We start from the raw sequence: 14,477 nt of genomic DNA, 5'->3' as shown, positions 1-14,477 counted from the left end.
GGACAAACAGGTCACATACACTTCACAAGGACAAACAGGTCACATACACTCCACAAGGACGAACAGGTAACATACACTAACACAGGACAAACAGGTCACATACACTAACACAGGACAAACAGGTAACATACACTTCACAAGGACAAACAGGTAACATACACTTCACAAGGACAAACAGGTCACATTCACTTCACAAGGACAAACAGGTCACATTCACTTCACCAGGACAAACAGGTAACATACACTTCACAAGGACAAACAGGTAACATACACTTCACAAGGACAAACAGGTCACATGCACTTCACAAGGACAAACAGGTCACATACACTAACACAGGACAAACAGGTAACATACACTTCACAAGGACAAACAGGTAACATACACTTCACGAGGACAAACAGGTCACATTCACTTCACAAGGACAAACAGGTCACATTCACTTCACCAAGACAAACAGGTAACATACACTAACACAGGACAAATATCTTGCATACAGTACATGTACACTCCACAAGGACAAACAGCTAGGCCATATACACTACACTAGGACAAACAGGTCCCATTTAGTACCCACAAAATCACGAGGCCTAAGTCACATATATATGATCAGATACTCATACATACCACTATTAGTATAACATAAAATAAATGGTTCCTCAATAATAAAAACATTTTTAAGATAAAAAAAAATCCAATTATATAATTGTTACCAATCGTTATTATATTGAACAGTTATTTGAGTACATTTGCAAGCATCTCATCAGGAAAACACTTCTGTCTCATGTACATTGAAGTCGCAGGAAAACAAATCACATTCTTCCAATACACAGCATTAATAATGAAGCATGTTAAAAGTTAATAAAGATATTTCAACATGCATTTTATGGTTATATTAAAGCATAAATATTAAATCAGGCTTTAATTCAACTGCTGAAAATATTTATTGGTTGCTTGATAAACAGTAGTCTAAATGCAGCCCCTTTTTATATTTATACGAAGGGTTTTCAGTAGGCCCTTGCAATTGGGAGTATATGCTTCTGACACTCAAAGTTTCGCTTGGACTCTGTTGATTAAATGGACATGTCTTTTTGACATGTACTTGTGTTTTGATCCTTCAGATTTAATAAGAAAAGTTATTTGGCTTCTGGAATTGCTTAAGGATGTACACTTCTGAGGTTTCAATCACGATCAAGTCGCGTTTTGACCTGGTGTAACAGGTTTTTGTAATATTGAACAAGTTATGATCAAGTTTATTAGCAAACATGCATCTGAAAAATATGTCAAAAAACTAGATAACTGTTGTTTGTAGAACTTTTTTTACAAGAATTTAAAACAAATTACTAATTCGGCGACCATTTTGAAAATGTGTATTAATGTGTATTTCTTGCGCTTCAAAAAAGGCCAAAATTTCACCTTTTTTGACACTAGATTGATCACTTAAATTGTCATTGTGTTGCCATTTTTAATTGTAGCAGGTTCAATTTTGCTGTACAACTTCATAATGTTTAATATGATAAAAATCATATGCAACAAACTGGATAATTATACATTATTGATTTTTTTTTTTACATATTTAGCGTAACAGAAGCACTTTTGATCCCGAAAAAGGTCACTTTTTCTTTTAATTCATTAAATATTAAAACAAGAGTACCGCGGGGCGGAACAATATACACCCGTCGAATGCCATATAGTGTTATATACTTTCTTACATTGAAATAAGATCTGCATCATTCTAAAAGTGGTTAGCTGACACGCTATAAAAATGTAAGAGAAAATCTCCGGACAAAAAAACAAATACTGAAATGAACAAACGGCAATAACTTTTGCAAAAATGGTTGAATCAAAATTCTTTTCAAGGAAACACAACAACATATCATGATTATTTAGCCTACTAAGTTTCAAATAAATCTGTCAAAAAATGTAGGAAGAGATCTCCGGACAAAAAAATCAAATACTGAAATGAACAAAGGGCAATAACTTTTGAAAAAATTGTCGAATCAGAATGCTTTTAAGGGAGACACAACTTCATATCATGATTATATTGTATACCAAGTTTCAAAGAGATCCGTTGAAAATTGTAGGAGGAGATTGCCGGACAAAAATCAAATACTGAAATGAACAAGGGGCAATAACTTTCGAAAACTTGTCGAATCAAAATTCTTTTGCGGGAGACACAACTTCATATCATGATTATAATGTATACTAAGTTTCAAAGAGATCGGTCGAAAAATGTAGGAGGAGATTGCCCGACAAAAATCAAATACTGAAATAAACAAAGGGCAATAACCTTTGGAAAATTTGTCGAATCAAAATTCTTTTCCGGGAAACACAAATTCATATCATGATTACGTAACCTACTAAATTTCAAAGAGATCCGTTGAAAAATGTAGAAGGAGATTGCCGGACAAAAATCAAATACTTAAATGAACAAAGGGCAATTACTTTTGGAAAACTTGTCGAATCAAAATTCTTTTAAGGGAGACATGTTTATAATGTATACCAAGTTTCAAAGAGATTGGTTGAAAAATTTGACAGGCGTATAAAAAGTTTAATAGCAGAACTTTTTATATCAAATGTTTAATATGCAAAACATGGTAAAAAATGAGTATCTTTTCATTAAAAAATAGGGGGTAAAGGGGTAACTAAAATCGGCCTTCTGAGTTAAAAGAATAAGATTAAGAAATTTTACTTCCTTAATTTAAAAGAAAATAATATTTTCATTAATTCTACAAGTATTCATACATATCTGATAGCACACTCGGAAGAAATTGTATGAATTTGTTCTGCAAACGGTCAAAACACATAAAATCACCTAAAATCACGTTGTGTTAAATTGGTACCTTTGACCGATCATAGCACAAAAATGAACACACGGACATATTTTTTTTTGCATTTTCTACTATGCCATTAATTCCTTTTTCCAAAAATCCATAAGAAAAAGTTTAATACATGACATTTTTGACTTCTGAATGCCAACTGAAAGCCTGTATATAATGGTCCTTTTAAACTTTCAGTAGACCAAAACACAATATATGCATTTCCTGTTCCCCTAGCTATCTACCTTGGAAAAATGTTCCCTAAATGAAATATTTTAAAACTGAAATTAAGAAACTGAATTTGCCTAATCCATTTCAATCATTTCAAGGTTATGACCCAGGGGTTAAGTTTGCAAGGGTGAGGCAGATTCCATGGTCAATTCTAATATCATGACAGCATTTGTCTCTTTATGCCCAACAATTGTATATATAGTTTTGGGGTGGGGATATCTTAACTGTACCAAAGTTATGACCCAGGGGTTAAGTTTGCAAGGGTCAGAGGCAGATCCCGGGGTCAATTCTAATATCATGACAGTGTTTGTCTCTTCATGCCCAACAATTGTGTATATAGTTTTGGGGTGGGGATCTCAACCATTTCAAAGTTCAGACCCAGGGATTAAGTCTCCAAGGGTGGGGCCAGACCCAGGGGCCATCCTGGAAGCATATGTGCATTCTTCTCTTTATACTTAGCAATTGTATATATGGTTATAGAGTGGGGATCTCAACCATTTCCAAGTAATTAACTATTTTTAACCCCACCCCTTAGTCGGGGGGTCATCCCCACTATTTGTACAATTTTGAATCCCCACCTCTCATGAATGCTTCTGACCAAATATGATTTATATCCAGTGTATAGTTCTATAGAAGAAGTCGTTTATAGCAATAAAACCAAATTGCCCCCTTTCAGCTACGCCCCTCAACCCCCCTGGGGGTGGCCCCACTATTTGCATAATTTTTGAATCCCCACTACCTAGGGATGCTTCCAGTCAAATATGGTTGATACATATCATTTGGCTCCAGATCCAGAGAAGAATTCGCTTAAAGCAATGTAACAAAATAATTCTTTTTGGCCCGGTTTGTCAGCCCCCTTGGGGTCAGCCCTACCATTTGCACAATTTTGAATCCTTGCCTCCCATGAATGCTTACAACCAAATATGATCAATATCCAGTGCAAAGTTCTACAGAAGATGTTTTTCATAGCAATCTAGCCAAATTGCCCCCTTTTGGCTCCACCCCTCAGCTCCCTGGGGGTCAGTCCCACCATTTGTACAATTTTGAATCCTCACTACCTAGGGATGCTTCCAGTCAAATATGGTTGATATCCATCTCTTAGTTCCACAGAAGTCGCTTAAAACAATATAGCCAAATTGCCCTGCCTCTCAGCCCCCTGGGGGGTCACCCCCCACCATTTGTACAATTTTGAATCTTCACTACCTAGGGATGCTTCCAATCAAATATGATAAATATCTATCGCATAGTTCTACAAAAGAAGTCATTAATATCAAACATCCCACTAAATTTGACAAAAAATGAAAAAAATTGTTTGATTTATCCTATTTATATATAAACAAGCAAAAGTTAACGGCAAAATGAGGAACAGTGTTGGTATGTCAAGTGTGAAAGGCAAAACGTGGAAAGTTGAAACTCGACAGAAAAACTATGTTTTGAACATTATTGCTTCTAGCATTACCGTACAAAATTTGAAAGGAATTGATAAAAAAAATCTTTCATTTACTACACAATGCCCTTACATTAAAATCACTTTAAGCATAACAATTTCAAATTGTTTATCCAAGTCGCATTTATTTAGTCACGAAACATCATACAAATGCAAAAATAACCTTTATTTACATGTGGGAAAATACCAATACTAGATGCAATACTTCCGGTAGAGTTACAGCATGTTTCTAAGTAGCCAATGCTTTCAGTAAACATCTTTTTAGCAAAATATTATTTACCTTGTAGTAAATTAATGCGATTTTTAATAATAAATTGCAATAGTTACTGTCAAGACGATTTGAGTAATTTTTAGTAACAAATCCATACTACAACTGGAGTATAATAGGCGAGTTTGCGTATTATACGCAAGTTGGTGGTTTTCTCCAACCTGATCAATGGGTGTCAAATTTTTACCAAAAGTACACCAATATACACAGCGACACCTTTGCATGCCTACACTACACACATGGAAGCGAGATGATGTATTTCGGTTTATTTCGACGGGTAATATTGAATTTGCATTCGACTTTTGAAAATAAATGCAATTCTAAGTTTACCTGTAAAGCCTGCAGCCGGTTTACTGTCACGCAGTGCACCTGTTTGCAAATATCAGGAATACAAAAAGGAACCATATCAATGGATTGTAAAGATTATAAAAAGGATATATGATTGACTAACATTTTCCTATTCAACCCACCTAAGTTGACAAAAACAAAAGGAGTCGGAGATGGCTGGAGATTTGATAAACAAATCTTGTGATGAGGTGGATAGTATGGATAACAATCTGTCAAAAACACTTTTCCGTAAGGAGTTGTCCTTTTTTGTATTTACATTGACAGATCATAGACCTGAACGATCTACACACGAAATCACATAACATCTGCGATTTCTCAATCCACATCGCACACATTAAAAGTCCGCATTTCAGATTATTTGGAATGATCTTTTCATAGAGGTATCTCACTCCCCTTCCCGTGTGACCATCCTGGCAATATGGCGGAATGTACTAGGTCTCGTATTTTATCGCGGAACTTCACTTTGGCCGAGAACGAAGTCTACATACGGGATCTTGTGACAAGCACAGGTTGGAATTTCTCGGGTGAGTGTCGAATGGGTCCGCAATATTTTATTGAATTTATGCTGTAACAGCCCTTTGTTTATGAAACAAAATTGATTGTGATATAGAAATCAACATTTTACAGCAATCTTTTGTCTTTTTACAGTGTTTGGCGAAATTTCTTGGCTCCGTCGGGGCGTTTTATATCGACATATTGGGACCTGCGTAGGCACAGTAAGGCAGAACCTCCGGATAATTTATTTTCACCTAACACAACTTTGACAACCTTTTTTATGACGTTTTTGAGTTTAGACGGTGAGTATACATGATAAATTAGAAATGACTTTGATTTAAAACGAAAAGAAGTGGTTTAGATGTTGGAATATTTCCTCTCGTTATAGATCCAGTTCAAGGTTACTTTGTCGCGACGAAGTGGCCATATTGAAAACACGTGGACATGCGATTGGCTCATTCAACCCAAAATGTCGTCATATATTGGAACACTTAAAAGAATTTTGTTATTTATTTAATAATAAATAGCACACGCTAAAAGTTCGCTTGAATGTGGAAGGTAGTGGGTCATAATCATATGAAGAGGGAGTGTGGGAATTTTTGGCGCGTTTCCAGGGGCCTTTGCCTGTCGATAAAATATGCCGAACGGAACTTATTATGTTGACATGATATTTACGTCATCGATGGCATAGCATTTGGTTTGATTTCAACAGATGGAAGCGTTTCTCATGTTGACAGAAAATATAGACATTTTTAATATTCACAATTTTGTTGTTTAAAACATTTCCATAATACCAAAATAAATATTAATGGATTTCCAAATATTCTATTTAAGTTATGCCAGAAAATTTCTGTGATGTTCGTTAGACTTTTAAGAGGGCGTCGTATCATTTTTAGGAATTTCCAGTACAGAAAAAAATGTATTAATTGTTTTTTCTACTAAGAACATTCGCAATTCTATTATATATTGTTTGTATCAAAAGAAAACTTCAGGGAAAAAAAATAACATCGGTATTAATTAATGATAAGTTATTATTCATTTTGAAAACACTCGGGACCGATTTTGCTTTTAGAATAAATATAAATTTGAATTAAGTCCATGGAGTTTCCTACCTGTTGTTTTCATGTGGTCTCCTGAAAACTGAAATAGTGACAGTATTTTATTTCAACAAGATAAAGTTAAGGATTATCCAAATGTTGAAGTGATCCAGTATACTATTTCAATTCTATTTAAATTTGTCTTTCATTTCATTGTTACTTTTTTTCAGGGCCATTGCCGTGGCACAAAGGAAAGATTGCTTCCACACATTCGGATCAGACTATAGACCCTTTAATTAGTTTTATGAATTTCCAACGATATTGTTGCCATTTGTTTTGTACGGGCAGTGGAATACACAGAAAGCACAGGTCGTCTAACACAAGTACTTCACAATGGCTAGCCTCAACATCAACAGTGAGGTTACCGACCCCTTCTACAGGTACAAGATGCCTCGTCTCCTAGCTAAGGTAATTAATTCACAGTTGTATTCAATCTCTATACAATAACTTTTGAACCGTTACAAGATATTATTTTGGATTTCAAATCGTTGAGACCAAACGGTTTTATATTTGTTTGAAGGAACAGGCTTAAAATGTGAAAGAAATTGGATCAAATTAAGTGCTGTAGATACCGAGTTAATTTTGTAATACCTTGATCACTGGACAAATGTGCATGCATAAGATGGCTGATCATGTGTTGGTTATTTAATTTATGTCATGTGCTAGATACATTGAATTATATTTTAAATTGCAGGTTGAGGGCAAGGGCAATGGAATTAAAACGGTCATTGTTAATATGGTTGAGGTCGCCAAAGCATTGGATCGGCCACCAACATGTAAGTGTTATTACTGATAAAAACAAACTTGTGTTAGGTACAAGGTTTTAACATGACAAGAGCAGGTATGTTCATTAACTTTTATTTGACTAATTGACTCTAAATCAAATATCAGATAATAAAAGATGAATATCTTGAAAAACTCTCACTAATGAATTTATATGATGCTGTTATTTGTTTTCCAGATCCCACCAAATATTTTGGCTGTGAACTTGGAGCTCAAACTCAATTTGATCATAAGAATGAGCGATACATTGTAAACGGTTCACATGATGCCCAAAAGCTTCAGTCACTTCTAGATGGCTTCATTAAAAGATTTGTGCTTTGTCCAGAATGTTCCAATCCAGAAACTAAATTTGTAAGTATTTCAGGGGAAATTATGTAGAATGAGCATAGGCCATTTAGGTTGTGTAGTGAAGTTAGAGATGTAATTTGATAGATACTGGAACAATTGATACACACTGATAGGCATACTCTGCTGAATAGTGAATGCTCAATAGTACCGTCGTTAGAGCAGTTTTTGGGGTTCTCTTAAAAAAACATTTTAATGAAAGATAAATGGCAAGAGTTTTCATTAATGGTTATTTTAAGTCGGAAAAAGCTGTATACATATAACAATGCTCATTAAAGAAAGTAAGTTTTCAACAAAACGATGAATTGTAGAAATTTGTGCTTGCCAAGCATTAACAGAGGGACATATTTAGCCTTTTGGCTGGTTTCACCCTTTTTAAACATTTTAGTGAAATGCCAACTTGATATTTTTCTCATAAAAAATGTTTTAACATTTTAGTCTTATTTTTTTTACCATTTTTGTTCATAAGCCCATATTAATTCATGTGGATTCAAACAATGCTTATGTTGCACTGTTGATTTTTGTTGCAGACTGTGAAGAAGACGACTATTGCCCAGCGATGCATTGCATGTGGTTATTCAGGCCAAGTTGACATGAGGCATAAACTGACCACATTTATCTTGAAGAACCCTCCAGATTTTGTATGTTGTACAGCTAACATTTTATCAATTTATAAAATCTTTTGTTTCGTTTCAGGTAATTTAACTTGATAATGAAATTGCAAGGGCATCTCCTTAGCTCGATAAGATACTTCACTGGCTTGTGAATTTTTTATGTTACCAGGTATTCATGTGATGGCCTATTTGAAGACATTAGTATTTTGTTGAATTTATTAACTAATCTTGGAGGACAATTTTCGTTATAGTTATTTTTCAAAGACAAATATATATTTCAATGAATTTTGATGCGTTTGTCAGATACATAATTGTATATAAATAACATAAAAAATAATTTATAACTGTAGGATCCATCAGCTGCTACTCCAACCAAAGGTGGTAAGAAAAGCAAGAAGGAGAAATCCAACAAGAAGCATGTAAATGGGGATGCTGACGAGAAAGATCGTGCTAGTCCTGAGGCAAATGCTCAGGAACAGATGGCTGCTCAGCGTGCCAGTGGTGGAGTAGTGGATGCCCCACCTGAAGTTGTGAGTACCATTTTTCAAGTTTTAGGGATCCTGATCATGATCAGAAGGGTCAAATGATTTATTGCAGTCCTATTTTTTTGTCCATAGTCATCGAATAATAATGCATTTATATTTTGCCATTTCAATTCAAATTTAAATATTACTAAAGGGATTTCATAGATACCTGATCGAAATATTAATGATTATAACTAAATGTATTGGCCATATGAAGACCTATCTAAAGTTTTAAATTTTAAAAATTGACTGGCAAACTGATAATGTGTAGAGATGATCTACGAATGGTCCTGACAAAGTGACATTTTTTGGACTAATCAGAAATCCAATATGGCCTCCTTACCTTCCATCTTGAAAAAAAATGTTTAAAGCTTGAACTTAAATTATAATGGTTTGACTGAAACTTAGGGTACTGATAAAATGTTATTTGTGAGCCAATCAGAAATCCAAATTGCCAATTTAAAAAATATGTTATACTTAAACTCTATTCTAATGAGCCAATTTAAATAACATATTTCCAATATCCCCAGGATAATCAAGATGACGATGGAGAGGACTGGATTCCAGATGAAGAGATAACAGCTGATGCCATAAAGCAGAGAATGGAAGAACTCAGTGATGCTGCAAAGATAATGGCCTTGTCGGATGACCTGGAAAAATCTCAAGATGATAGACTGGAAATGTTTTATCAGTATGTGAAAGTAAGTTTAACATCTGAATATATTTATTGAAAGTTCTTATTGAAGGAAAGTCATTGATGGGAGATCAGGATATGATGAAATATCATTTGGATCCCCCTACAGAATTCTATGTCCTTTTCTGACCCAATGACATTTTGTACCTCATGTGTTGCAAGTGGTGTTTTTATGTTAAGAAAAAAATCAATAACTACATATAATAATTAATGTTTTAGCTTTGTTGAAAATAACAAACCTTTTTGTAGATGTTCTCACCTCCCCCAAGATCCCAAAGTCTCAAACTGTTAAATAAACATGTATTAAATTATATCACGATTTCAATCAAAACATATAATGTTTCCTTCTTTTGTAGTCCAAATGTGACAGCAACAACATGGCTGCTGTAGAAAAGGACATTGTTGCAGAGGCAGAGAGGCTTGAAGTGAAGGATAAGGGAGTTCTGATTCTAGTGGAGGTGCTGTTGGACACAAAGATTCTCTCTCAGATCAAACAGCATCGCCGTCTTTTCTTGAGGGTAGGAACACTAACCTGGCTACTCTTCATTCAGTTCAGTCTATTTTTGGAAACAACCCACAGATTCTGTAAAAAGTGTACACGTACCAAGATGTTTACATGGAATTATACATTACTTCTTTTTTTTTTTAAAGTTGTGAGAATCTGGTCTTCAGTTCTGTATTGTGATTCATTGTCTTGTCATGAGAAGTGTTGTATTTTTTATAAAAAGCATGATTTCTTTTTTGTAATTTTTAACATGAAAAGCTGGCATTTCTTGTATGCATTATTTAATAGATTTATATTTAATTGATTTGTAGTTTTGCCACGAGAACCACAAGGCACAAAAATACTTACTGGGAGGTCTGGAGCAATTGGTGGGAAAAGTGCATGCTGACTTGCTGCTTCCTAAAATGCCACACATTCTGAAGGCCCTGTACGACTCCGATATCCTAGAGGAGGAAATCATCCTAGACTGGGATAAGAAGGTAATCATCAGTTTAAATCAATGGTCATGTTGCATACAAATAAAGATAATTCATTACAATTTGTATCTTTTATCGACTTAATTTTGTAATATGCAAGATTTTAAATTGTTTCTACTGCAGAGACTTGAGAATTAATAACTTGTGAGAATATAAATATTGGTGAACTGAATACCAGCTATTGGGGGAATGTCGTTATTTCTAACCGTTTTCAAAATCTGAATAACGTGTGCATTGTATCTGATAGTATAGAGTTTCACTTTTAAGTGGGAAATGCAACATTTTGGAAGATAACCTTTTACACAACTTTATCAAGTATAATGATTTAAGGAGATGGGTAAGATAGGTATTCTGTACTTGTTTTTGAGTCCTTGTGGCATGTATATCACTTGTACTACTGCAGCATATTGACAGTTAAGTATAAAACTATTTTGAATGATTGACAGGTTTCCAAGAAGTATGTACAGGACAAGAAAGTGGTTCAGGAAATTCACGAGAAAGCTTCACCTTTTATTAAATGGCTGAAGGAAGCCGAGGAGGAGGAAAGCGAAAGTGAAGAAGAAGATGAGAATATTGAGGTATGTTGTGATTACTTGTGTGGGTCAAAGCGCTTTAGAGTGGCTCATGTTAGCCAGATAGGGCACCTTATCAAGTGCTGTATGTTTACTTCTTTATTTATTGTGAACACACAAACTTTTTCATGCTTGGTTAGGAATGTAGAATTATGATCTCTATAAGCAATGTGTATTTGACTGGAGACAAGTTTGACAATAATATCAAAATAGAAATAAATTGGATTGCTATTGCTTATTTACCAATTCATCACAAAATTAAAATCTTTTGTTTTGATTGCAGGTTGTCTATTCAACCACTGGAAGGGTTGGGCAGCAGAAGGAGGAGGCACCTGCTGCCCCTGTTGACACTGGTCCAGAGATCGATATTGATGCCATTTAAACATTCTAGAGTTTATTTTATTATTCCTTGTATACATCCCCCTTAGTACACAAGGTAGTGCGAGGAACATCTCTCACCAATGTACGCTATCTTAATATATATACATATTTATATTTGTACATGGAACAAGTTACTGCATTATTTTATTTTCCAACTGGATATTTTTTGTTTTGATTTTTTCTGAAGGAGGCCTTCTTACATTTACTGTGATGGAACATTTGATGTGAATGACCAGGTGGATTAGAACTCATGAGAATGTGATATTTATTGGACACAGACTGTTAAAAAGGTGTCGGTGGAACTGCATAGGGCATTTCACATTTCAGATCATGTATGTCATTTGTAGAACTGCTGTAAAAGTCATTTTTGGGGTTAAATATTGCATGTGACTTATCATAATTGGTAACTTGTACATACAAATCAAATCATTATGTTTGGGATCGGCCAAGTATATCGCAACATGTACTGGTGTTGTAAACAGATTTGTGCTGTAATTAGAAAGAGACAAATAATACAGATGATTGTAATTTTGTGCTAGTGAGTGCTTATATGCTTCAAATTGTAAAGATACACTTGTTACACATAATGATTCCATCATTGAAATTTAATTATCTTTCTTGAAATTTCTTTGATCTTCATTACAGAAATTGTAGTAATTTTGGTCGCAGTGGTGTTAATAAAAAGTACTTCAACCTGTACAGAGTTTGTTTCTTGATGCACATAAACCACAATGTTGAATGTACATGTAGCCAGGGTTACTAATAACTTAACACACAACATATGAAAACAGGATGACATTGATTCAAGAAAAAAGGAACATGGTTCTTGTCGGAATAGAACTTAAAAACTAGACATGATAAAATATTGGTTTTCTTATTACTTCCATAGATAAATGACTGACCTAAATTAAAGGAACTTGTAAGTGTAATAATAAATACAATGGCTTTATGAAGTAGAAAATACGCCTGATTAAATGGGTAATTCGGTGGACATGGGACTAAATAGTAAAGTGCAATAACTTGTATGTAGGCAAGGTCCTTGTATACAACCAGTATCCTTGCCCCACATGTGTATGGAATAGACCAAAAACGAATTCTTGAAAGTTTCATAATGTAGGTAAGTTGTGGATATTAACATTCGTATCAATAGTTGCATCAATTTTTATACATGTAACTCGTTTATATGGGATTTTTAAAACTAGAAAAAACAAGTCGTTTTGCGAGATCACTTTGTGAAAACCTTTAAAATGCTAAGGATGTGATACGAGTATGATGGTGTCTGGCTGATAATTTGCCTAGTTAATCATGAATATTTTTGAGCAGTGTTGGCGCCCTGGGGATAGTCGAAACATACATTTTCTGGACCCCTTTATACCAAGGGGTAGATGTCGAATACTGACGGAACAACTTTACAACAGGGCCAAGTGAGCTTATGGCATGGTGCGTCGTCCAGCGTCAACTTTTTCTCAGTAACCAAAAGGCCTAGGGTGATGATATTTGGCCAAAAGCATGCTGGATGAAGGGCTACCAAGTTTGTTCAAATAAATGACCTTCATCAATTTTCAAGGTCACAGGGGTCAAATATGTTAATTTTTTTAGGCAACTTCAGAATAACTAAGAGACCTAGGGTGATGATATTTAGCCAGTAACATGCTGTGGTGAAAGGCTACCAAGTTGGTTCAAATAAATGACCTTGACTTATATTCAAGATCACAGGGGTCAAATATGTTTAAAACCTTTACACAACTTCTTCTGAATAACCGAGAGGCCTATGGTGCTGAAATTTTGCCATTTACATGCTGGGATGAAGGGCTACCAAGTTTGTTCAAATAAATGACCATCATTTTTCAAGATCACAGGGGTCAAATATGTTTAAAACCTTTAAACAACTTCTTCTGAATAACCAAGAGACCTAGAATAATGATAGTTGGCCAGTAACATGCTGGAATGAGGGGAGTGCACTGCGCCAAAACCCTTACTTTTGTACTACTTTGCAACAGGAACCTGAAAATATTGACAGATACAACTCTTGCTACAGCCCACCATACGGCTTGTTAAACAGTTCAAATATATTGGACTGCACCATATATAAGGGAGATACTTAGGCTGTGGACCAACGACCGCGGATTCTGGCAGGCCATGGGATGACTGTTTTAACATAAGGGGGTGGATTCTGGCAGGCCATTGGATAACTTTAAACATAACTGTACATAAAATGTGACAAAAGCAGATGTTCCAATAGATATAAGAGATCGTCGAGGATCCAGACACTAATGTGAAAATTTTACTCGAGAGTACATCATATGAATTACATTCTATCATACATCAAAATACACGGATACAAAGGGTTCTTTTGGAAAAAATCGCTTAATCAGAATGATATGGACAGCAAGTTTCAGAAATGTCCGGGTTCTCTACAGACTCTATAAACTGCTAGAAAAAGCTAAGCACAGGAAATCATAACCATCATATGGTTATATTTACTTTCCCAAAGCAATAAACGGCTACAATCAGCACGGCAATCAGGCCCCAGTTGCTCCAGTCAAAAGTCGGTTAGAGGGCAAATTAAACAAATGAATACAGATTTATTGTTCTTGCTTTAAACGCCCTCGTTTCTTACTAGCATAAATTTGAATTTTTCTCTAAACACTGGTTAATTAACTTTCAAACAAGCAACTGTGGCCAGGTCGTCATCTATAATGGTTGACACGTACGTACAGGTGTACCTGTGTATCGGGTAAAAGATTATCATGTTTGTCTTCCATCTTGCTGGAGTAAAATACTATTATATACTTAGCTTCTCAGGCAGAGAGCTAATTCTGAGGTACATGTTTTTATGATGACTGGTCTGGACAGTTACGATCAATTTTATCTGGCAGC

General features: G+C 35.0%; 2 protein-coding genes across 15 annotated transcripts in view; one reads left to right on the top strand and one right to left on the bottom strand.

Moving 5' to 3' along the window:
- Positions 1 to 5,546, bottom strand: part of LOC110454909 (kinesin light chain-like) — a 56,413-nt gene extending 50,867 nt beyond the window's left edge. For 6 of the 14 annotated variants that reach the window (XM_021504716.1, XM_021504703.1, XM_021504710.1 and 3 more), the window contains exon 1: positions 5,234 to 5,545. The gene's annotated coding sequence lies outside the window, so the exon portion shown is untranslated. Of the gene's footprint in view, positions 1 to 5,214 lie in introns of all 14 variants that reach the window. The other 8 variants (XM_021504712.1, XM_021504707.1, XM_021504711.1 and 5 more) reach the window with 3 other exon arrangements.
- A 25-nt stretch (positions 5,547 to 5,571) lies between these two features.
- LOC110454911 (eukaryotic translation initiation factor 5-like) lies at positions 5,572 to 12,294 on the top strand. Its single transcript, XM_021504721.1, has 12 exons — positions 5,572 to 5,635; positions 5,760 to 5,908; positions 6,874 to 7,111; positions 7,398 to 7,479; positions 7,665 to 7,837; positions 8,362 to 8,472; positions 8,796 to 8,975; positions 9,500 to 9,670; positions 10,020 to 10,181; positions 10,480 to 10,647; positions 11,091 to 11,222; positions 11,500 to 12,294. The coding sequence occupies exons 3-12, from the start codon at positions 7,037 to 7,039 to the stop codon at positions 11,596 to 11,598; spliced, it is 1,353 nt and encodes a 450-aa protein (XP_021360396.1). The 5' UTR covers positions 5,572 to 5,635; positions 5,760 to 5,908; positions 6,874 to 7,036; the 3' UTR covers positions 11,599 to 12,294.
- Positions 12,295 to 14,477: the final 2,183 nt, after the last annotated feature.

Source organism: Mizuhopecten yessoensis, unplaced genomic scaffold (assembly GCF_002113885.1).
Source record: "Mizuhopecten yessoensis strain PY_sf001 unplaced genomic scaffold, ASM211388v2 scaffold8111, whole genome shotgun sequence".
NCBI lineage: Eukaryota > Metazoa > Mollusca > Bivalvia > Pectinida > Pectinidae > Mizuhopecten > Mizuhopecten yessoensis.
This window is presented reverse-complemented; position numbering and strand designations above follow the sequence as displayed.